Source organism: Crinia signifera, chromosome 5 (genome assembly GCF_055691185.1).
Source record: "Crinia signifera chromosome 5, ASM5569118v1, whole genome shotgun sequence".
Lineage (NCBI taxonomy): Eukaryota > Metazoa > Chordata > Amphibia > Anura > Myobatrachidae > Crinia > Crinia signifera.
The window spans coordinates 254064732-254091134 of NC_139221.1; the positions used below are offsets into that span (position 1 = coordinate 254064732).

At 41.9% G+C, this 26403-nt stretch overlaps 1 protein-coding gene across 21 annotated transcripts in view; it reads left to right on the top strand.

Annotated features, from left to right (window-relative positions):
- PARD3 (par-3 family cell polarity regulator) overlaps positions 1 to 25782 on the top strand; it is a 508043-nt gene extending 482261 nt beyond the window's left edge. For 20 of the 21 annotated variants that reach the window (XM_083188844.1, XM_083188831.1, XM_083188826.1 and 17 more), the window contains 2 exons: positions 9468 to 9595; positions 22757 to 25782. In XM_083188844.1, coding sequence (XP_083044970.1) covers positions 9468 to 9595; positions 22757 to 23147 — 519 coding nt within the window. In that variant the 3' untranslated portion in view covers positions 23148 to 25782. The other variant, XM_083188843.1, reaches the window with a different exon arrangement.
- The last annotated feature ends 621 nt before the right edge of the window (positions 25783 to 26403 follow it).

The window sequence follows — 26403 nt, forward strand, 5'->3', positions numbered from 1 at the left end:
TAGTAGCTGCATGTGACGTTACACAGCCACAGTGGCTTTCCCCCAGGATGGCCCAAACACTCCATGGAAACGCAGTGTCCCAACCCAGCATTTATGTGACCCCCGGAGCCATGCTCCTTCGGAACTGAAACTGCGATCTCGAATTGATCACAGTTGAAATGTTCGCACATCTGACCCTCCTCTTTCAAATAGAGCTTCATGAAGCCATGATGGGGAAAGTATTCCTTCATCCCTGGACTTTATACTAACTGCTGTCCCCCATTATGCCTTGTTAGGCTAGCATATTACTAATCCCTAGGCACTGTGCAGCTCGGCGCAGGTACTGTATGTGTTCCTGGTGTGATAACTGTACTCTCTTTGCTTATATTGACCTACCTGGCTGCTGAAACGACCAGTGGCGCCACTGATGGTTGCCTGGGCGCTGTGCAGCTCGGCAGGTATATATTCCCTGCGTCTATAATCCCCAGGAATGGGATCATTCATCAGACTGCATTTAGGTCTACAGTCATTAGGTCGACCCCACTAGGTCGACTGGCAGGAAGGTCGACCTGACTTAAGGTCGACATGAGGAAGGTCAACTGGTCATAAGGTCGACATGGGTTTTTCACTGTTTTTTGATCCGAATGTCGACACAGTCGACATGGACACAGTTGGCAATGAGAATCGGACCCTCGCATCGCTCGCTTCGCTCGCAATGCTTCGTGCACGGTGCCTCGCTGCGCTCGGCACACTATTTTATTCTCCCACCACGCCCTAGTGGATGGTAGGGCATGAAATACCGCCTGTCGGCACATGTCGGCTCAAAAAACAGTGAAAAACCCATGTCGACCTTATGACCAGTCGACCTTCCTCATGTCGACCTTTATGCAAATTCGACCTTAAGTCATGTCGACCTTGGCCCATGTCGACCTTAAGTCAGGTCGACCTTCCTGCCAGTCGACCTAGTGGGGTCGAAATAATGACTGTAGACCTAAATGCAGTCTGACGAATGACCGCATCCCAATCCCCAGGGTACCTCTAGCGTATACCTGTATGTATATCTGTACTGTCACTGTCTAAGTGTATCTAACTGGCTGTTGCACAGCAATACAAATCAAATTCCTAGTAAATGCGAGTATACCTGGCCAATAAAGCTGATCCTGATTCTGCAGTACAGCAGTGTTCCTTGGATACAGTATAACATATAGTCACCAAAGAATAACTTCTCTCATTTTGAAGAACTCCTCTTTTTGAAGCAAAAAAACAACAAAGAATGGGTGTACACCGCGCTGACCAAATGACATTCCCATATTATGTAATTAAGGTGCCAAATGTTATTCAATAATAAAACACAATTTAATGATGAATTAATAACATAGAATAATAACAATCAAATAAAAAATAGTTTAAAACTGTAAGCTGTTAGATGAAATATTGATAAGACACTGGGACCTGAATAAGAAAAAATTTGAAAAATGTACAAGATCCTTGGGAACGTAATCATCTTACATAAATGTGCTCTCCCCATATATGATAGGGGTAAATGACTCCATCTAGTGAAGTCCATTTTGATTTTTTCCCATAGTGCTTCATAGTTCAAAAAATACAGTTTAGAAGGATCTGGTGGGATTTTAATCCCGAGGTATGTTATACCCTGACTCGGGGCCCATTTAAAGGGAAAGTTATCTCCCCATCCATTTTTTGCTTCCGAGTAGGGGCATAGCGCCTCTGATTTTGCATAATTTATTTTAAAGCCCCCCACTTTTTCAAAGTCTGTCAGTATAGATGTTAATATTGGTATGGCTTGTTTTGGGTTGGCCAGATATAGCAGTATGTCATCCGCGAAAGCAGATACTTTGAGTTCTCTGTCTGCCAACTGTATCCCTTTCCATTCTTTGTTCAATATTATCTGCCTCAGCAATGGATTTAGTGCCAAATTGAATAGTATAATTGATAGTCATTTTGTAAAATAAATAATTGGATGGGGTTTCAGTGCAATTTGATGGGGGCAGCAATGTTGAAGATTTTACATTGTGGTGGCAGGCACTTACACGGGCATCGTTCTTGTCTGTATCTCCTGCTGTGAGTCACAATGCCCTTCAGAGAACAGCTTTCAATGTCTGCTTGTGTACTTCACAGGGGTACACAAAAGTGTTGCATTTTGTCTAAATTCATACATCTGCTACCAATTGCCGCTTGCTTTTAATGAAAAAAAAACAAAAGGTTGCTCGTTCCCCTTAGCAACCTTAAATTGTAAGATGGAAACGTATTCAAGGACATCTCCTGAGCTATTGAATTACAGGGTTGTAATTTTGATGCACAATGGCTAGAATTCAATTCCATGTACTCAATATATCATATAATTATATATTTCCAATTAGCCAGCTTCTGCTTTGTAAATGCTCTGCTGACATTGTAAGCTTGCTAAGTTTTATATAACCTGTGTTTATTCAGACAGTTTCAATGGCTCAAACATAGTAGCCATGTAAGAAAGTACTTGGAATAGCCTTAAAAGCTCGGTATTTTAAAGAGCTGCTGCTTAGAGACCCATATTGGAGTTAATATTATGCAAAGTAACATCCTAATTTTGCATGTAATACAACAGCACATAATGTGGGAACACATAGGTTCTAAGGGGGGAGGGGAGATAACTTTTAGGATATAACTTTTAGGATATGGGGAGGGTTAGGGTATGGGGTTGGAAGACTAGGGGTGGGCACTAATGGGGTAGGAAAGCTAGGGGTATGCACTGATGGGGAGAGTTAAGGTATGGGGTAGGAAGGCTAGGGGTAGGCACTAATGGGGAGGGTTAGGGTGTGGGGTAGGAAGGCTAGGGGTAGGCACTAATGTGGCAGGTCAGGGTGTGGGGTAGGAAGGCTAGGGGTAGGCACTAATGGGGAGGGTTAGGGTGTGGGGTAGGAAGGCTAGGGGTAGGCACTAATGGGGAGGGTTAGGGTGTGGGGTAGGAAGGCTAGGGGTAGGCAGTAGGAAGGCTAGGGGTAGGCAGTAATGCGGAGGTTAAGCTGAGGGGGGAAGGGCAGGGTGAATGTAAGTATACTGTACTTACTGGACCCCTGTCTATATTCTCTCCATTGGATGCCGCTGTGAGTCTTGATCATCCATATATATTCCATAGGTACCCGTTACTATCTAGATACATGAGGTAAAGTATCAAAGCACATCAATCAACATACATGTGGCACAGTATCACACTCGGTTCACATTCTACACATCTATATCTATATACGTACAATTCTCAAAGAATCACAATAATTACACAGGTGTCTGCATCCATTTTATATTGTGTATAATGAATATACATTTTCACACCAAACTCACTAACGCTTCTGAGCATTAGGTGGCCCTTGGCCATTCACATTAAATTTCTATACCAGTGCTTACAGTATAGTCTCCCACTGCGACCACTAAAAAAAAAAAAAACACATCATGCCTTGCTTTCGCCACCTATCACTTCATGCAAGCATTAATGTCTGTATGTTGGTGGCTTTGACCCGGCGCGTCCTGCGACTGTCCGCACACACTCGGGGGGAGAAAATGCACCATTGTGTTCTGTTGCTGGGTCTAAGCTGCATGTTGGGTTTGCCGTGGGGCTCAGCGTTCTTCTGTTTCGGAGCCCTGCTCCTGCCAGTCCAGTACTTGTTCAGCATCTTAAATGCCCTACAAGGTTTGTTCATTTTCCTGTGGTATTGTGCCCTGTGCCAGCCATCCACCAGCACCGTCCCAGTGTCTCCCCGAACTGACCAGAGCACAAGCAGTGACCACAAGACATGTACATGTGGTAGGGAATATAGACTGTAAGCTCCACTGGGGCAGGGACTGATGTGAATGTTCAACTATACTCTGTAAAGCGCTGCGGAATATGTGTGCGCTATATAAGAAACTGTTAATAAATAATAATAAAATAATCAGTCTGATATCTGCATTTGTGCGGATGGTGCACTTTCCCTCAGAAACATTCTTCCACTGTTTAAAAAAATAACTGCTGTAGACAGAGGCAAGAGACATTATAATGGGATTTCTAAGTCTATTCTTTAAGGCAATCAGCCTGTTTGCACTGGGCGGCTGTGATGTGTTTTGTACTTACGTACAGTGATATTTTTTTTCTCAGTAGAGTCAACACAATCACTAGCAGACGAGAGCTGGATAGAGGACAGAGCTGGACTGCTCTCATGTTGGTTTGCCTTCCTCCATGTGTATAATTATACCCTGCTCTCATATACAGTGCTTGTATAGGGACATGGATATGCCGTGTGCACAAGGTGTCATTTACAATAGCAGCTATTTCTAGTTCAGACAATAGCATCTCTGGCATAATCTGGCCTGTTCTACTTCATAATGCTGGGTGCTTTGCTATAGAAATATTACCCATTGTACATTAACGTTATTCATGTACAATGTACCATATCATCATCTAAGGCTGGTTACACATTTACACAATATCAGCCTGATTTGCCGAATCGTAACGACAAATCGTGCTGATCATCTAATGTGTACCCGTGACCCGTGATTGCACGCTCCTACGTGTCACTGGTCGGCCCTGCTTTACAGCCAGCCGGAAGACATCGTACAGAGGGAGCCTATTGCGCCGTCCTCCCCTGCACCAGAATGGGGTGCGCACATGCCGAGACCCTTGCGCACCCCATTCTCAGCTCCCTGACCTAGCGGCAATCTCCCTGACCTAGCGGCAATCTCCCTGACCTAGCGGCAATCTCCCTGACCTAGCGGCAATCTCCCCGACCTAGAGGCAATCTCCGACTTCATGAAGAGTCTAGCAATCTCCCTGACTCCATGAAGAGTCTAGTAATCACTGATTACACCTTACCTCCATCATATAGCTGTTATATACTGTACTTGAAATAAAATAAGTTATAGACCTTCAAACAGGATCATTAGTGTCATTTCCTATATGGTTTATAAGCAGGGTGATCCCTTTGGCCTCATGCATTTTCAAATAAGGTTTCTCCTGGCCACTGATATAGCACCCCATGTGAGTAGAAAATAATACTTGAACAAGCCCTGATAAGGTATTAGGGGAACATTTACTAGTAAGTGTGAATTTTTGGAAGTGATAGATGTTGCCCATAGCAACCAATCAGATTCTAGCTATTATCCTCCAGAAGGTAATAGGTAAATGACAAGTAGAATCTGATTGGCTCCTGTAGGCCACAGGTTCTCAAACTCTGTCCTCAGGACCCTACACAGTGCATATTTTGCAGGTCTCCTCACAGAATCCCAAGCGAAATAAATAGCGCCACCTGTGGATCTTTTCGAATGTGTCAATGAGGAATGAATGCACCTGCCAGGTGATCTGAAAAACGTAAACTGTGTGGGGTCCTGAGGACCAAGTTTGAGAACCCCTGCTATAGGCAACATCTCACTTCTAAAAACTCTGGTAAACTTTAGTAAATGTGTTTTCGTTACCATGTAGATCGGACAGAGCAGTACATTGCCACTGTACTTTCACACTGCACTAATTGATGTTGCTTACACAGTCTCCCATAAATGCTTTTTGAAAAGTAGGCAAGTACGGTTTAAATGCTTTTTTCCAATTGGTCAGTACCGGTTATACTAAAATGGAAAATAAGTTTGTAGTGTAGATGGCGGGTGCTAGAATGGACACTAAGTTTGTGTACGCTACACAGAAATATGGTAGTAAAAGGGTTGTTAATATTTGATAAGTGTTTAGTCTAAATATGTCACTTATGCCTCTAAAACATTTAGAAGAGAAGGAACCAGCTAGCGAGAGATTAAATCTATTTAATAACTCCTTATTCCTTGTTTGATGAAAAGAACTAATTAACTCCTATAATGTGAGCTACAGTATATGCAATATTTTTATAGACTTTGCCTGCAAGCTGTTAGAGCTTTAGCTGTCACTCTTTATAATACTCTAAAATTTGTGGCATAATCATCTATTACTTCTAATTAGTCCTCATTACAGTTTGCATAATATTATTATATTTGTATTGTTTACAGTACTCTATTAAATAATAATAATGATACAGCTTCCGTTAGTTTGTAGGACTGCTCCTTTGATAAATATTAAGCCAAGTGGTACACTACACCGACTTGTCCTAAGAATTCGAGTCTAAGCCCTCTGGTGCATTGGCCTATTTTCCTATTGTCTCATTTGGTTTTGCACACTAAGGGCCAGATGCACTAAGCTTCAAAAGTGATAAAATGGAGAGTGATAAACAGCCAGCCAATCAGATCATACCTGTCATATCACAGACTGTGTTTGAAAATAGTCAGGCAGGAGCTGATTGGCTGGCTGTTTATCACTCTCCATTTTATTACTTTTGACTCAGCTCTTATCTTTCATTTTTCAAACACATCTCATTGGCTGATGCGTTAACACCTTCAACTTTATCATGCTTTACATCTGCCGATTGTACTATACCATGTGTATTGTCTCTTGTACTCTAATCTACATATATAGGTTTCTTTAGTCCAACGCAGAGATACAGCATTTAGCTTTACCATACCATGACAATCATTTTAAGGGTTAACCTATAATATAGGGTTGCCTACCCTCCCGGAATGGCCAGGAGGCTTCCGGAAATCTGGTCCCCCTCCCGGCACCCCGGAAAGGGGGACAATCCTCCCAAAGAGCCGTCCAGCTGCTGCGACCCCCCCTCAATGCAAATCGTGTAATTTGTCATTTTAACCCTGCCCACCACAGTGCAATGCCTGAAATAACAACATTGCACGGCCAGGGGCATGGCTAAATAGACACAATCGCTCTGGCCATGCCCCACGCAAGTCTCTGCCACACCACACCCCTTTTTGCTCCCGCTGGCAGCCCCGCCCCTCTGCCTCATTTAGATGGCTGCCCTCTACCAGAGAGGGCAGCCAGAAAGTAGGCAGGTATGCAGTAATATTTACAGTATGCTTATACACAGTACTGTGCATGGCTCAGATAACATTTACACATAAGTCATTATTACTGTTTTAATGTAGATGGTGCAGTTGTAGCTCCTCTCCAGCCTTCCCAGCTTCTCGGCTCCGATCCCTGCGATGTCAGCAACAAGTGCTGTAGCTGTGTTATCATTATGTGCCTGATAGTATTGCCACTATACCAGATGTAGTGTTACTCAGTGCTGCTTAGGCTGCAGTTCTACAACAGCTGGAGCAGCATCTGACGCTACCTCTGGTGTATATTGTAGATAATGCAGTGTGCTGAGGGAGAGCTATCATCCAGTGAAACCTAATTGCAAAGCTACTGTTGTACAGACACAGACCTCCGTTGTGTTATTATAGAATTAACTTGGTACTCTTTACCTAGCACGGCGCCCGCGATTACAATCGCGGGCGTCGGGGGTAAAAAATCGCGGGCATCGCGGGTAAATCAAAAACGGGTGCGACGCGATGCCCGCGATTTTCCCATAGGGATCAATGTTAAAAGTCAGATTGGTCGCGATTTTAGCGTTAATTGGCTCAATGCCCGCGATTTTTACATAGGAAACAATGTTAAATGGGCCACAGAGCCCTAATAGTCCCCCTGAAGTGTGAAATGGCCCCCACAATTTTTAACGCCACCCCACGATCAACGTGAACCCGAAGCGTGGCGAGCGCAGCGAGCCCGCGAGTGGCGGCGGTACGCGTCCTCCGACCTTTTCATACCCCCACTATCCACGTCGGCGTGGAGTTGAGAATAGAATAGTGTGGCGAGCGCAGCGAGCCACCGAGCCCGAAGCGTGGCGAGCGCAGCGAGCCCCGCGAGGGGACGCGGATACCTTCACAGTTATACGCGTCCCCGCGGACACCTGTGAAGCCCGTGAGGGGACGCGTATAACTGTGAAGGTATCCGCGTCCCCTCGCGGGGCTCGCTGCACTCGCCACGCTTCGGGCTCGGTGGCTCGCTGCGCTCGCCACACTATTCTATTCTCAACTCCACGCCGACGTGGATAGTGGGGGTATGAAAAGGTCGGAGGACGCGTACCGCCGCCCCTCGCGGGCTCGCTGCGCTCGCCACGCTTCGGGTTCACGTTGATCGTGGGGTGGCGTTAAAAATTGTGGGGGCCATTTCACACTTCAGGGGGACTATTAGGGCTCTGTGGCCCATTTAACATTGATTCCTATGTAAAAATCGCGACCAATCTGACTTTTAACACTAAAATCGCGACCAATCTGATTTTTAACATTGGTCCCTATGGGAAATCGCGGGCATCGCATCGCACCCGTTTTTTAGTGCATGCGATGGTCGCGATGGTCGCGATGGGCGCCGTGCTAGGTAAAGAGTACCATTAACTTTATGCTTTGTAATATTGATTACAGGACATTATTTTTTTTTTATTAAAAAGCAGAGGAAATAAACCATATCCAGCAATTTTGCATAAGCCAAATATTTAAGTTCTTTGTATCTGTAAGCTGTGAGCAAAAGAACATTAATAATGGTTTATTTATTGTCTGTTTGACGATTAAGGGTTCAGTATATTATGGTTGCGTAATCAGGATACTTATGGAATCTTTAAGAGCACTGATTATCAGAAAGGAGCAAACAAGAGATTCAACATCAAACAGATCAGTGTCAGCTGGTCATACACTGCACGGGTGCCGGACGGGGTCCCAACAGTCGGGATCCCGACTGTTAAAACATGGACAGACGGGTTCCCGACGGCCACCGGCTATTCTCCCTTGTGGGGATCCACGAGCCCAATAGAGGGAGAATAGAATAGGTGGCGAGCACTTCAGAGTTCTGTTTTCACTGTACAGTTATGTCAGTAATGCCAATATCGATCATTTACACTCATGAAGGTTTAGTGCTATATAACTTTAAGCAAAATCTATCTAATTGGAAGCATGTTTAGAAATGTCTTGTGTTCCAGTACATACATTAATGTTCTGTGGTAAGTTAAGAGTTTATTGGTTACCAGTCTGTAAAATGACAACATAACAGTAATGTACAGTAAGTGTCATCTAGTGCTTAACTCATTGAGTGCCAACATCTCTGTGAGAGATGTGGACAAGATCCGCTAAAAATGCCAGTGTCGCTCCCATTTGTTATATAAATTCAAATAAAATATGTTGTCTAAAGAAAGATTGTGATTCCTATATAAGGTAAACATTACAGGTCTTTATGATCAATACAAATGTTTGCTTGGCAATTTTCACACCTATTTCGACAAATTATTTTGGCACTTAAAGGGTTAAAGCAGCATTAGCCTTTTATTATATAGGATAGCAGCGCTAAGCATCCTGCTCTCCAAGGAAAATTAAATGTTTACAATTACGCCTGGTTTTCTGAGCCAGTGTAAACAGCATAATCAGAATCACGCCTGGCCCATGTAGCCACCTTGTGCTCGTCACATTGTTTGACATTTCTTGCCAAACGCAATGTGAAATTGTCCTCGGATAAGGAAACATCCAGCCACATAACGAAATGAAGTAATAACTAACAACCATGTCCACGTCCTTGTGTTTTGCTCGAAAATCACTTTTCGCCCTGCTTGTTTTTTTTCCCCCAGCCAAACAACACAACATATAATCAGAGCGGACGGCATTCAGTGTCTGTGGAAGTTCAGATGCAAAGGCAAAGACAGGAGGAGCGGGAGAGCTTCCAACAAGCCCAGCGCCAGTACAGTTCATTACCCAGGTAACATGGCCCATCATTCCCCATCGTTGTCAGGACAATGGACATTATTCACATAGGGAATTACTTTCACTAGAAACTACTTGGTGCAATAACTACCAACCTGCACCAATATAAACTACATAAATAAAATATATCTGTACAGCATTATCTTATTTTATTATTATTTCTCACACTCTCTAGGGCAGGCATGTCCAACGTTGGCCCTCCAGATGTTTTGAAACTACATATCCCAGCATGCTTTGCAATAGTTTTAGCATTCTCTAATAGCAAAACTGTGGCAAAGCATGCTGGGATGTGTAGTTTCACAACATCTGGAGGGCCAACGTTGGACATGCCTGCTCTAGGGTAATTAAAATTTTGTAGAACAAACACTTCAAGGACTGATGTATCAGTCAAAGGTGCTTTAGTCATCCCATTTATTTTAACATCAAAATTAGTGTGACAGCCAGACATGCCATTCTCTGATCGGTTAGAGCGGTACGGATGGTGTAATGCAGGCATGTCCAAACTATGGCCCTCCAGCTGTTGTGAAACTACACTTCCCATCATGCCTCGCCACAGTTTTGCTTTTAGGGAATGCTAAAACTATGGCATGGCATGCTGGGATGTGTAGTTTCACAACAGCTGGAGGGCCACAGTTTGGACATGCATGGTGTAATGGTTATCATTACTGCCTAACAGCACTGAGGTCATGGGTTTGATTCCTACCATGGCCCTAACTGTGCAGAGTTTGTATATTCTCCTCATGCTTGCGTGGGTTTCCTCCAGCTGCTCCAGTTTCCTCCTAAAATTCCCCAAAAATATACTGGTAGTTTAATTGGCTCCCAACAAAAACAAAATTAACCATATAATGAATGTATGTGCATGTACAGTACATATGGTAGGGAATATAGATTGTAAGCTCCACTGGGGCAGGGACTGAAGTGAGTGTTCAAATATTCTCTGTAGAGCGCTGCAGAACTGGTGATAATAATTAACGCTGTTGAATCACTTTTTAAACTTCCAGCTTTTCAGCTCAAAACCAGGTGTTCATTGGTCATAAATCCGTTGTTAGGAAATGCATGTGTCCGCATAGAAAGTGGGAATTAGCCAGCTTTCATTCCAGGATAATAACTTTCTTCAATTAGAATCCAGGGGACCTTTTATAATGTGTTTTTTTTTTCTTCATTTCACTTTAAAACTGGCGTTTCATTGTGATTCGTCACTGCCAGCAAGCCTTTGATCCTATAAGTTGTTACAATTATGGGAAACTTTTGCTAGTACTCGAAGAAGAAAGAAAAAAAAAAAAGCATAAATGTGCACTGTGGTGACCCATATTGCAGTATGCTGTATAAATGCTGCCACTGCCAGAACCAGAGATGGCTGTTTCCTGAAGGAGATCCAGTAACAGCTGTTCCAGGAGGCTGAATGCAAGCAGAGAGAACACAACTTATGCAAGGAACGCACTCTTTTCACACGTTTAAGCGTATTATTGCAGAATTAGCAGGAATATGTTATTCTACTTTTAATGCACAAGGACAGATGCATCAAACTTCAAAAAGTGATAAAGTGGAGAGTGAAAAACAGCCAGCCAATCAGCTCCTACCTGTCATGTTACAGGTTGGATTTGAAAAATTGCAGATAGGAGCTGGTTGTTTATCACTCTCCTCTTTATCACTTTTTGAAGCTTGCTGCATCTGGCCCTTAGTGTGGAAAGACATTTTGTGATTTTCCATTGGAAAGTGGTACCAGCAGTTTTTTTTTTATTGGATGTTAAATATTTTTAAATTAAGTATTTCTCAGAACTCTAAAGAATAATGACATTTACAATCTTACATGCTATAGGGCAGGGGTGGCCAACCCATCTGAGACAAAGAGCCCCAAAAAAATTTCTGTTAACACAAAGAGCCGCAACCATTAAAAAATGGGCGTGGCCTAGCTCCCAGAAGGCCACGCCCCATTTTTACATGGGTTGTGGCTTAGAATGACATTTGTCATATATATATATATATATATATATATATATATATCGTAGCGTGGTGGTCTGGCACGGCCGCTTACAGTCACTCAGCTTGGATGGGTGCCCGCAGTCCGCATATACTGCCACATAGAACTCCAAATACTGCAGCACTCCAGTCTTGTGAAAAAATCGTGTAAAATTTAATGAGCAACGTTTCAATACAACAAACTGTATTTTCCTCTCTGCCTGAGGAAAATACAGTTTGTTGTATTGAAACGTTGCTCATTAAATTTTACACGATTTTTTCACAAGACTGGAGTGCTGCAGTATTTGGAGTTATATATATATATATATATATATATATATATATATATATATATGACAATTGTATCTGGCACTGCCTGTTGCTGATAGGTGAAGCTGCCCTGGTGCCCTCCTATGAGCAGGATATCTCCTGCCCTGGTGTATGGGAAGCAGAGACGGGCGGCAATCAGGTGGTGGTGAACAAAACCAAGAGGGTTTATTTGTGCATATGGCCTGTATGCACAAATAAACCCTCTTGGTTTTGTTCGCCACCACCTGAGTGCCGCCCGTCTCTGCTTCCTATATATATATATATATAAAATCACCAAGGGCTGGCACTCCACATATAAATAAAGATTGTCCCGGTGCCTTCACAAATATTCATACACGTCTCCCAGATGTGCGGCACTCAGTTAACGAAATAAAACACACTACATCACAGTTGTCACTGCTGACAACTGTGTTGCAGTGTGTTTTATTTTTTTAACTGAGTGCCGCACATCTGGAAGACGTGTATGAATATTTGTGAAGGCACCGGGACAATCTTTATTTATATGTGGAGTGCCAGCCCTTGGTGAGTTTTTATATATATATATATATATATATATATATATATATATATATATATATATGCTGGGATGGATGTAGGCGGCACTCTCGGATTTAGTGAAGCAAAGAAACATTTATTGTGGCTCCAACATGTTTCGGGCGCAGCCCGTCCTCAGGGAACAATCCACACAGTGCAAGTGAACATATAAATACACAAACCAAGCAGAAAAAACCCCGCCCCCCGCCTCATCAGCCCACAACAACTCTCACCTGCGAGCTCCCCTGCTGACCGTCTCACCTGTAGCCATCACTGCGCTCTGCCGGCCTGGATACCATAGTTGAAGCTGCAGCTTCTTCTTCTGATGTCATCAGCCTTCGCCTCACGCTGTGGAGTGCACAGGGAGTCCAAGCCTCGTTCTGGGTGCCGCTTCCGGTGTACATTGCCTAGGCAATAAGACGCTCCTGTGATACAAAAAATCAAACTATTAAAAAACTGTGATAATGTGTTTTAAGAGACCTCATTAGGTCAGTTTAAGAGACACCAATCTGGCATCATTTAATAGCTGCTGTATTGCAGCAGTGCATAAAAAATATATTAAAAACGGACAAAATACATACAAAATGGCACAGCAGCAATTTGACAGATCTAATCTATATAATTCTAAAGGTTCTTATTTCTTTAGACCTGTCAGTGACAACATCTGGGTAAATTTGTAAACAGTACAAAAATTAGATAAAATGTTGTAACCCATGTTGCTCATTTAGGCCCCTGGGGGCCAGCGTGTTAAGTAAGTGGATCCACCTGGCCTCTGCTTGTAAAAGTTGTTTTTTTCTATTACCTCCTCTGGCTGTGGTGGGAACCTGATCTATGATTTTTGATCTAATGCTTGCCAAACTGTGTTTGTGTTCTACACAGTGGCGAGCTACTGGTTGGTCACTCCGACCTGTGTTGATGGCCTGTCGTATGGCCAAGCGGTGATTGGCCATACGTTCTTTGAACTGACATTCTGTCTTGCCCACGTAGTACAGACCACATGGACAAGACAGAATATACACCACGAATTTAGATGAGCATGTGACAGAGTGTCTAATTTTAAACTTTTTTCCAGTATGCGGGTGACTGACTGTGTCCCCCATAAGCATTGAGCTGCAAGTAATGCAGCCAATGCACTTGTAACATCCTTTAGGTCTTGACAGGAAATGTGATGGTGTGCTTATTTTTACAAGTGTGGATACATCGGTTTTGACCAAAAGGTCTGCCAATCACGCCCCCTCTTATAGGCTGGCATGATCCGGGTGTTGTGTAGACTTTTTAGATCACGATCTGTGGCAACAATAGGCCAAAGTGCTTTAACCTTTTTAGTGGTCTCTCCGCTTTCCACACTAAATTTAGTAACCCAGGGGATCCTGTTACCCAAAGTTTTATCTTTGGTTGCCCCTTTTAGTGCCTGTTCTCTGGGTGTGGCCAAAACCTTTTGTTTAATTTTAACCAGATCCCTGGTTTTATAGCCTCTCTGTTCAAACTTGGCTTGCATATTATCAAGTTCTTCCTGTACCTTATCTTCCCTGCTGGTGATTCGCCTCACCCTCAACATTTGAGAGTAAGGTAACCCCTGCTTCAGGGGGATGGGATGGCAACTTTCCTGTCTTAGAATGGTGTTGCGGTCTGTTTCTTTAACAAAAAGTGATGTTTCAAGTTTGTTATTGATCAACTGTATTTTAACATCCAGAAAGTTAACTGTATCCCTACTAAGATTGTATGTGAGTTTTACTGGGCTGTTGCTAGCATTTTGTGCTTCAAACACTTCTTTTAATTCTTCTGGGGTGCCCCGCCAAAGAACAAGTAAGTCATCAATAAAACGTAAATACAGTAACACCTTCTCTGCATGTTGTGCTGAAAAAAATAATTTATGATCAATTGCGTTCATATACGCATTGGCGTAGGATGGGGCCACATTGGACCCCATCGCCACGCCAAGTCGCTGTCGATACACAACACCATTGTACAAGAAATAATTCTTATGCAGTACCATAGAGAGCAAGTCCATAAACAAAGATATGGGGGGGCCTTGATATTGAGGGCTGTTCCTAAGTAGGTGTTCTACTGCCTGCATCCCTTCTTGATGGGGTATGCAGGTATAGAGTCCGACCACATCGGCACTACACAAGATGATGTTATTCGGTGAACAAAACCAAGAGGGTTTATTTGTGCATATGGCCTGTATGCACAAATAAACCCTCTTGGTTTTGTTCGCCACCACCTGAGTGCCGCCCGTCTCTGCTTCCTATATATATATATATACAAAATCACCAAGGGCTGGCACTCCGCATATAAATAAAGATTGTCCCGATGCCTTCACAAATATTCATACACGTCTCCCAGATGTGCGGCACTCAGTTAACGAAATAAAACACACTACATCACAGTTGTCACTGCTGACAACTGTGTTGCAGTGTGTTTTATTTTTTTAACTGAGTGCCGCACATCTGGGAGACGTGTATGAATATTTGTGAAGGCACCGGGACAATCTTTATTTATATGTGGAGTGCCAGCCCTTGGTGAGTTTTTATATATATATATATATATATATATATATATATATATATATATATATATATATATATATACTAATATATACTAATGTGAGAATGACAAGAATCCTGACCTAAAGCAAAAAAAACCAGGTAAGCAGTGAAGACCCCCCTCCCCCCGGATATCCCCCCCCCCCCATACACACACACACCTTTTGCTTATATAATTATATGCATTATATTAGTTACATACACTTTGATGGCAGGAGGCTGGGGCGGATCAATGCCAGCCAGAGCAGGAGCAGGGCGGTTCAAAGCGGCATATATATATGCCGACTGGGCAGTGATGAAATGGCGCGCCAGGCACACTGCTTGTAGTGTGACGGCGCATGCGCTGGCTCACGGCGGCCGCGGCTCGTCGTCACACATGGAACGCCGGCGCCGCAGAGCCGCACATCAAAGGGAGGGAGCCGCCGACCATCATATGAGGGGATGATAGCTGCCGAGCCGCACATGAGACAGAGGAGAGCCGCATGCGGCTCGGGAGCCGCGGGTTGGCCACCGCTGCTATAGGGATTTGTGGATTTTCCCAGTAATAATGGCACTTTTTTCTCCCTATAAAGTTTACATAGAGCAGGGGTAGGCAACTCCAGTCCTCCAGAGCTACCAACAGATCATGTTTTCCAGACCACCTAGCAGGTGCACAGGTGCGCTCGTTACTCACTGGCAAATTACAAAAGATCCACAGGTAGAGATAATTACTTAACTCGTGATTCTGTGAGGAAACCTGGAAAATGGTAACTGTTGGTAGCTCTCGAGGACTGGATTTGGCTACCCCCTGACATAGAGGCTTCAGTTGTTCCCTGGTTTAGCAGCAGCATCTGTGACTGGGACTTTGCTGCATCCAATCAGAGCCCAGAATTCCGCTGTTTCCATTGAGCCTGTTCAGGCATCACAACCACATTCTCCTTTATATATTGTTATTTTTCTGTGGCAATTCATCACAACTCCTCTATTAGAGTAATAATAGAAGTTCCTAGTGACAAAGATGACATATTTATATTGGAATTTATTTTTATTTTTCAGCCTTATAATTATTAGCTGCATGTATTCTATAGCAGGGAACATACTGTATATATTTCATGATCTTAGACAAACAGTATTGTAAAGACAGAAAAATAATGATTCTATATAATAAAAAATAAAAAAACTGGACATTGCTTTATTATAATAATGTGTTTTCTTATACCCATTTCACACCGAGCATGGGCCTGCAAAGCCATTTATACTGGTTGAATGGGTCTACCTGAGTTTTATGCCCTGGCTCCATGACCCTAGTCTTGCCCAAAGATACAATCAAAATCCCAGAAGACACACAGAGGGAATCCCAGTGGTCAGTATCCTGGGAAATGTTCAGCTTCTTTTATAATCCCCCATACCCCCCCCCCCCCCCCCCCAAACAAAACATGGACCAGGGGGAAAATGACCATGTTCGCAGAGCCAAATTGGGGTTTTCCCATGTACTTGCATCGACGTGAAAGAAGTAGATCAGCGGCACGTTGAAACAGCGTTTATTATACACTACAAATGTGCAGGCTGTTGTTTAACTGTTATCTGTTAACTGCCCCCTAATTAGCACCAATATCAGAAATGATTACGTTGTTACTTACAATAGTGTCATTCTGTAGCACCTCATGCACACCACAGCTCGCCATTACAGTATAATAATAATTAGATAATTACATATTTCATAAACGGCTAGACACAATGTAGGTTAGGCGAGCAGAATTGCACATTTGTTCTTTATTGCATATTAGCTCATATTTGCGGGTTTCCGTCTTGCTTTTCCGGTAATCTTGGCAATACCCACTGAACACTTATTTTAAAATAATTTCATTAATTAAAGTGTTGTGATTAATGATCCTTTGCTGGCAACATGTTCTCTGTCAGTTTTTCCTTTTCTTTATGTTGCAGTTTATGTCTGCTGAGCGTAGATGTTGTATATGAAACATTATCGCAGCTGTGAGCAGAAAACCCTAAATATGAAATGTTCTTTCCAGAGCAGAGTTGCAGTAGATTACAGTGTGCCACTCATTAGTCGCTGGCTGCATTACCCATTTTCCTATTTCACGTACAGTAATGAAAATATATTGACATTATACTTGGGTTAGATGAGCGGCTGATCCGATTCCAATTAGCAATATGATGATCGAAGGGCTCTGGCTTTAATGAAAATTCAGTAATGCGTTGTGATCCCAAATTAAATTAAAGGATATCAATGGGAACTAGGACTTTGCTTCTTTGCTATTAAAATCACTTTAACCACTTTGCCTTGGTTATAATATCCTGGTTATGATTTGCTGGGTATAAAAGTACATGCAGTAATATTAAGGTGCCCACAGACGCATCAATTATCGAATGCGTTTTGTACTTTTTAAGCACAAATTGCATCTTATGTACAATTATTGGATGGTGTTTATGGGCTTGTGCGATGCGATATTGTATGTCTAAAAAAGTACGTGCTGCATGTACTTTTTAGACTACATCTGAAATTTAACATTACAAACATGGGTTCATCACATGCATCCAAGTGCACATCTCATAGCAAGCTGGAAGAAAAATTGTATAGAACCATTGTACAGTCAAAAACGCATAGCACAGTACAATTGTAGCGTCTGTGGGCACCTTTAAAGATATATACTAGTAAGCCTGCTCAAAGCAAATGCTTTGAAAGCTAGTCTGCTACCTTGTGATTGCCTCTGTGTGAGAGAAAGTGATGTAGTTTCACTCGCTACCATCAGATGGCAGTGTTTCGGAGAAACACAAACTGACACTAAACATATATATATATCTATATATATATATATAAATATCTATATATCTATATATATATATATATATATATATATATATATATATATATATATATAGATAGATAGATAATATTTGTTGTGGGATGATTAAGGAGAAATAAACAGGTACAGTACAACTGCATTTTTATGGCACACATTTAAATGGTGCATTTTGTCCAGTACTTAAAGCCCCAGAGCAAATGCAGGATGCAGATTCATTGAGTGCAATTACCTCTTAACCAGAGGAGTATTCTGATGCAGGGAACACTTCCCTAACTGTCCCTACAGTCACCCGGAGTAAAGGCCCCCTTCCTCTAGTGCGATATGGCCACTTTTTTTTATTGCTGCGGTGGATCACATAAAAAGTGGCACATTGCACGTCATTTACTTGAGAATGGGATGTAAGGCGATGCGTTCCTGTGCACCTCGCGTCGCAGATCTCACTGAATGCCACAAATATATGTTGCAGCCCGTTAACCCTGCTAGAATTGCATGAGATACATTGTATGCTATAGGACTGCATACAATGTATCATATGCAATCCTATCCCCGGGAAGGTCCCGCCCACATTGCAAGCAAAACTCATCCAAACTGTTGCTGAGACACATCTTACTAGTGGATGGGGGCCTTAAGGACTACTCCATCAGAAACAGGGCAGTAGGCAAACCACTACATTCTCCTTGTCTGTTTTTCTGCTTTCACCACCTGCTGCATCTGAGGTCTAGGCTCAGTAGATGCTTGTCTGCATCCTGTAATGTTTAAACTGTTTGGAAAAAGGATCGGTAAATGAGGTATGGAAAATGTAGCACCCTGTGCACCCTCCTTGTATCCTTCTCACCAGCCAGACATTTCAATAAAGATGGGTACACACTGATACAGTGATAAAATGGAGAGTGATAAACTACCAACCAATTTTCTCCTATCTGTCTTTTCTCAAACACAGCCTGTAACATGGCAGTTAGGAGCAAATTGACTGGTGGTTAATCATTCTCCATTTTAACGCTTTTCAAGCTTAGTACATTTGGCCCAAAGTGAGAGCATTTAACGGTGTACCTTCCAGCAGATAACAAGACCTCTTCTGTTCATACTGATCTTTGGTGTGTTCTGCACAGTGATTATATTTCTCACAGCTTGGATATTTGTGCACATAAATGTATTAATGTGGATGCCGGTAGTCAGAATACCGAGGTCAGCAATCCGATGCAGGGAACCCGCACAGGGGTCAGGTAAGTATACTTGCCTTCCCCCTACACTTGCCTAATCCTTCGTCCACGTAAATTTACTCATCTCCTCCTGCCTAAGCCTAACCCTGGTACCCCATTGCCTAAACCTAACCCCCACATACTAAGTGCTTATCTCCAACCTGACCTCCCTGCAGCCTTACCTTAAATCCCTAGCTAGTGCCTATACTAAACCCTCCCCCCTGGCATAACACTAACCCTCCCCACATACTTAATATTAGGATGCCAGGTGGTTAATATTCCAGTGTAATATCTGTATTCCGGCACCAGTAATGTTGGAATGCCAGTTGGTATTCCCACTGCCGGCATTATTTCCAATGGCATGATAACCGCATCCCATTAATGTGTTTCTCTGCTCAGTCTAGTCCCTCTCAGCTCCGGTACCTCAGCCCTCACTCTGGAACCTCATCCCTTGCTGTATTGGACCTGGACTGCCTCATTTTAATACAGTTAATTATGCAGGCAGCTTATGAAAAAGATGCCCCTATGTGGTGATATTCATTCACTGGCAACCTAATGCTACTGTCATTGGGCCAGATGCACGAAGCTTCAGTGATCATTCATCAAGTGATAAAAGGGAGAGTGATACACAGCCAGCCAATCAGCTCCTGCCTGATATTTTTCAACCACAGTCTGTGACATAGCAGGTAGGAGCTGATTGGCTGGCTGTGTATCACTCTCCCTTTTATCACTTGATGAATGAGATATTGTTATGAGCACATGCATAGTGATGTGACTGACAGAGATCCAGCCTTACCCACTGAAATAGAACACTAGGGGCCGGATACACTAAGCTTAAAAAAATGATACATTTGAGAGTGATAAACCACCAGTCAATCAACTCCTGCCTGACATTTTTCACGCGCCGTCTGTGACATGACAGTTAAGAGCTGATTGGTTGGTTGTTTATCACTCTCCGTGTTATCACTTTTTGAAGCTTAGTGCATCTGGCCCTAGATGTTCCGTTACTAGTACGGCACATTACTAATATAGCGACAGGAGAGGACCAATCATGCCTTGTTGGACTGACAAAATTAGTAAAATTAGAAGCACTCATTCCACCAATTGCCTCTTATATATCATTTATATTCCTTTAATCTAATGAGGATTCAAAAATATTCCTAAGAAATGGGATACGCAATTAGCACATCATGCTGGTGAATTGTTGCATCCTCGGCATAGGGGATTAGGAGTTTAGATGGTCTAACCATATGATTATCTACAGCAGCCCAGTGCTTTTATTTAACTGTCGGCAATTCCAAAGTAGCGCTTGTTTCATACACTGACCTTCATAGATTGAAAAGGTTTTTGGCACACGCTGTGCTTTCTATACCTTGGGGCGATAACTTCAATGACCTTGTGTCTACAGGAGTGTTCTCACACCGCTCGGCTTCCTACTGAAACTTAATGTAGCTTGGCATAGCAAATATAACCAGCCCAGACACAATTGTCAGAAATACCACCCCTGGGGGACGTGCCAGTAGCAAGGGAGTAATGTTGGCTGCTAGAAGTGGGTCAAAGTAAAGTAATCCATCAAAGATGGTGAAAGACATGGAGCAAGCTGGAAACAGTGAGGTAGCTGTCAGTAAAGCCTCTTTGACATGTCCTCCCTGAGTCCATGTTTCTGGATGACTTTAGTCAATAATGCTTCCATTTTGGATAAAAATAAAATGTATTTTGTTGCAGCTTTTGAATAAAGGTATCCAAAATAAAAAAAAGTAATACAATGGGTGACCTGCTGCTTCCTGGTCCTGTGATTTTCTAGATGATTCTTGCAGGTCCCCTTACTGCCCAAGTCAATTAGCAATATATTTTTTAATTTTAACTTTTCAAGTTGGCATGTGGAAAAATATTGATGGATATCGGTTCTGTGTAAATAGTCATTAAAAACACACTCGTTTGTCATTTCTTAATTAAAAAATATGTTTACTAAGTTTCTGTTTGTGTACTGGTAATGTGAGACTTGGCAGTTGTTGCCAGCATAGCGATGGCGCTGTGCAGGGACTTGGTGGGCGTTTAAATGTTTTTTTGAAGCAGAAGAAACTAAATTGAGCCTTTTATGTAATATCACCAATTACTTCCATACACCAGTATCTCTCCTAATGCAGCAATCCACAGTAATCTATCCACTAAAACTGTGACTCAGAGTATTTGTCTCACATATACTGCTGTTATAGAAAACCGAGGTAGATGATAAATAACCCACAGGTATAAGTACAGGTCAGCTAGACATGAGGACCTGTCCTTTTTTGCAATGGCAGAATGACCAGTATATATAAGGGATGCGCTCTATCCCTCCTTGTGCATTCTCAACTGCTGTTCATGCCGATAAAGCTTTTCAGAGCCTTATTTATTTTAAAGTGGTGTTCATCTCTCACACAGACACTACAAACCCCCATTAGCAGTGCAAGTGTAACAGTAACACCAGATTACACATTCTCTGTCATCCGTTACAGAGTGCAGTAACCTAGTGGAAGTTAATGGGGTCTTTATTTCCTCTTATATAAGTTCAGTGTAGGGCAATAAAGTACCAGAGCTGTACAAGTATTCCCCAGAAGGAATGCACATTGAGAGCGTGATTCTGAGCCGCATGCAGTAATGCCTCTTGGCCACCTGTCTTTCTGTGAATACACTCATATGAATGTTTTCCCTTGTGTACATCTGTGAGGCCAAATGTGCAAAGACTGAGGCACCCACTTTTAGCATTGGGGCATGCTGTAATATTTGTCATCATCGCCATCATCGGTTGCTCCATCAAAACTTGCATAGGCACTATGGAAGGTGCATCTTTCCCATCTGACCAAGGCCTCCCTTTCCTGCGATATACAGAGGTGGATTTAGACCTCAGGCAAGATACCAGTTTGGGGACCCCCTCCCTCAAACAAGCCATAGCACTATTGTTTTGCTGCTGAATGCAGGCAGCATCAATAAAGTGTATTGGCGTGTGCATAGTGCACTGATAAATGCTCAGTTGTGTAAACATCAACAATGTGTACAAATCAGAATAAGTCTCTAGGTCCTAGGGGAGTGGGCCTTATAATACCTGTGTCACCTGACTGCCCATTTTCCTTTATAGATATTTTTTATCCTAAAATACAGTACTTCTCTGGGAATGTTTTGGACTGAATGGCCCAATTTTATGTGGATTAGTATGCACTGCCTGGGAGTGCCCATTGCTTTTCCACCACCTTTCAATTTCAATTGCAGCTTTGCGTGTCCAAATTTTCATACATGTGCAGTTGCAAAAAAAAAATCATTCTACTACTGAACCATCGGCGTTGTCTGCAGCTCAGAATCAGGCTCTTAATTACAGGAGAAGCATTAGATGACATTGTTACATATGAAGAGCAAAATTGTTGATACAATCTAAATGGCATATGGGAGAATGTACTAATATTCCACCTCCATATTATGTAACAGACATTACCATGGGATGTGTTATAGATACATACATACATACATACATACATACAGTAGATAGTGTGTCTGTATACAGTACTTTCAGACAAAAAAAAATGATCTTAAGAAGTTGTTAGTGATATGGTGATTCATTTTGCTAACATGCTGGTTTACTCTTAATGCAGCACTTCTGGCACATGTCTCACTGTAGATAAGGTACAGTATCGTGCTTTGTTTTTCTCACGGATATAGAAAAATTACTATTTAGGATTTTTAGTATTATATCATATTTTATTCATGCTAATTGTGTAAACAAAACTGACGGTCTTCTTTTATGTCTGTCCAGGCAAAGTAGAAAGAATCCTAGTTCTGTGTCTCAAGACTCATGGGACCAAGTATACCCCCCTGGAGAAGGTTTCCAGAGTGCCAAGGAGAATCCTAGATATTCCAGCTATCAAGGATCAAGAAATGGTTACATGGGCGGACATGGGTTCAATGCCAGAGTTATGATGGAAGCTCAAGAACTTCTCAGACAGGAGCAAAGACGGAAAGAACAGCAACTTAAAAAAAATGTGTCTTCAGAAGGATCGAATAATTATGACTCCTACAAGAAGGTCTCTGATCCCAATTATGCCCAACCGAAAGGTCCTTTCCGCCAAGATGTGCCACCTTCTCCGTCTCAGGTAGCACGGCTCAACCGATTACCACCAGAACAGGGAAGACCATTTTACTCATGAAGAACACTTACAATAAAAAAATAAATAAAGGCAATAACAAATATTTTCATGAAAGATTTTGTATTTTTTAAATAGACGGTACTATGGTGCATATCTTGTTTGTTTCAGTGCCTTCTGCAGTATGGGCAAAACAACAGTGGACCTCTGTTCAGCCAACTCAGCCCTTCTTCTCTTGGTCTGTTAACAACATGGAAGGAAGTTTCACGATAAGACAATCACAGGTTACGTTAATTCCTCTCCCCCTTCCCCCCCGAAAATCACATGGTTCCAGGCCGGAAGGAAATGACGACTTTAAGAAATGTCAAGACTGCAACACTTTGCTCAGAGAACTTTTGTTTTGCTATGCATTTTTTTTTACACTAATATAATATATTGTGGGAAAGAGATGGATTGAGGGTTGTACTGAACAGTTTCTTTTTTTTTTATTCTGTGGATGGTTGACTAAAGTATTATTTCCATGTTATTAAGCAGCCAATAATTGGTCATTTAATCATTTGCAATGCTTATGTTTTTTTTTCATGTTTTTATGCATTTATAAACCTAACTATGTTTTATATTGTGATTTATTTTTTTGTAACTGAGAAAAGATGTATGTGTTACTTTCACTGTCTTATGGCTGCCTTTCATCTCAGAGAAATTTGTACAAATAATTGTTTTTCTGTCCATAAATAAGAAGTGTTCTTTTAAATGGTAGGAGTGCAAACCTTTAAGGATTTTGCTCTGTCGAATGTATATTATGGCATTCGGATGTCTAAGAATGCTTAGATGACTAGACTATTTTTTTTTGTCAAGTGCATCTGTACACTGCAGAGGCAGCCATTTTGTGCACTGAACCTTTCAGTTCATTATTTTTAGAAACAGTGAGAATCCATATTCTACCTATGTATCAGCAATGTTTTGACTCATAAAATAGTCGCCTCTGCTGTGTATAGATTGGCCTCAGGAGCTCCTTACTGTTAAGATTGAGGGAAATGTTTGAACAAGGGGAAAGATTACAATTGCGTTGTTGTAGTGAGAGCTGGAATCCTTTTGCACAAGGATTTCTAGGATATTCTGCCTCGTGCTTCCATATGACACGAGTTTGTGTTGTAGACAATGTGTGAATGAATGGAACATGGAGAAAACAGTTACACAGTGTTATGGATCTTGCCAGATACATGCTGTTGAGCTTGAAGCTACATCTTGTGTTTGTGGGATAGCAGGAGTCTCCTATCTTTATAGGAACACCTAGAAACAAGCAGCACCAAGTCATGGAACATTTTGCTCCAGGTAAATACTATAGAAAAAGCTGCCATTAGTGGTGTCTGCTGTGTTGCGGTCTCGCGCTAGTTATTCACTTAGCTGGTAACTCACTTTCAGACTCTCTTAACTAACCATTAACCCTTGTTCTCAGTCTCAGACCCCTCCATGTGGTTATCACTCTGCCATTGCACATGGTTATCCTTAGCCTTTTCCCAGTGGTCATCTCTCCAATCTCCTTCCCCAACCTTTGGTGGTATCTTGGCCAACCTCCATTAGTTGCCTGTCACATATCTCCCTATACCATCCCCGTGCCTGCTGGTAATGACTTCTCCATCCTCCCATAGTATGCTTTTTGAAGTTATTAACATTTTTATGTATTGTTCCAAGTTTAACATCTATTCCTCTATATATACAGCAGCTGGATTATTCTGTGTCCCAATACTAATTATACATTGCATCATATCCTGCACAGTATAAATCCTAGATGGTACTGTAGGTCTTCATGCACAAGTTTGAGACCTCTAATTGGAGATGTGTAGCCTTTAGTTATTGGACAGATAATGGAAAATAAGGTTTTGTAGACATTTATGAAAGCTGTAAAACATTTCTCTGGTTAAGGTTATGTTATTGCTCCAGATGATTTACACCTGACACACTGTGACTACATCTGGCAACAGAAATCAAACCCTACTAAGCCATTACTATAAGCTGTGGGAATTCCTTAATAATTGTTAATGTTAAGTGGGATGGCACTGAATGTGAGTGACGACGGGTATCTATGACCGTATATAGTAATAATGGTAGTATATTACAAAGACCCGGTTTTAATCTACGAGTTGCTCATCTTGGTTACTTACATCATCTTCACTTTTATATCCATATGCGGAGTACTTTTAGAATAGGAGCTCTAAGGGAATCTGGTCTTTCTGTTGATCTGATTGACAAGATATCTGTTACATAAGCTCTTGAGTGTAATGGTCGCACCACTTAATAAAGTGCCTATGAATTCTGTGCCGACTGTGGAATCTAAGCTGAACTTATCATGTTGGAAACATGGGGGCTGGGGAGGGGGTAAAATAAATGTAAAAAATAACTAAATCATGCGTTGTGATGGGAGAACATAGACATACGTGTTTTGGTTACTGACACACTTTAACTTTCACAAATGTTTGCTTTTTTTTATGACAATTTGTGAACTGTCAATGCACATGTATCTGTGTCTTTTAAAGATATTTTTGTTATTAATGTACTACAGTGTTTAATGAATACTAATGTAAGCACAGTGATGTGGATGAGAAAAGCCTGTTTTTTATACTGAAATGATGAAAATGAGCAGAAAACCGCCTTATACTTGTATATAAATCATTAGAATAAAATTCATTTCTCTCCTGGATGTCTTTGTCTTCTCACTACATCGCTGCTGCTGTTATTATTATTTTTTTATTTTAAGGATAGATTTCATTTGAATAAATTCTACATTTTCACACCTAGTGCTGCTAATGTTCTGTTTGTGCTTTTTCATACTTGTATACTCTGTCCTCCTAATGTCCAGGAGCTCATGCATTTTGGGCATTTCCCTGGCCTGACAGAGGCGCACTTATGGATCCAACCCACTTCCCTGGTAAAATGAGTGGTTGGCTTTATCGTGCTTTGTATGTATCATTATGGCACCATCCCCACTGTGTGACATAGCAAATCAGCATAGTGCAGCGGGGACCAGGATATAATGATATGAATCATGTGACTATGCCCCCTGAACTTGCGAGTTGAACATCCCTTCTATAATCTCACTTAGGGCAGTCCTAAAAGTTGACAAGTAGTCTCTTCTTTTTTATTTGCCTTGTACTTTTATATAAGTCATAGAATGGTATTTCTCTTCCAAGCTATTTTTTTGGTCTCATTTAATTAGGAATATCCGACCTTGACCTTTCCCTTCAGCCAATGCAACAGCTGACTATAGACCTTATTCTGCTCTATTTGCTGCCAACGTTTGTTCGCACAGGGACCAATGTTT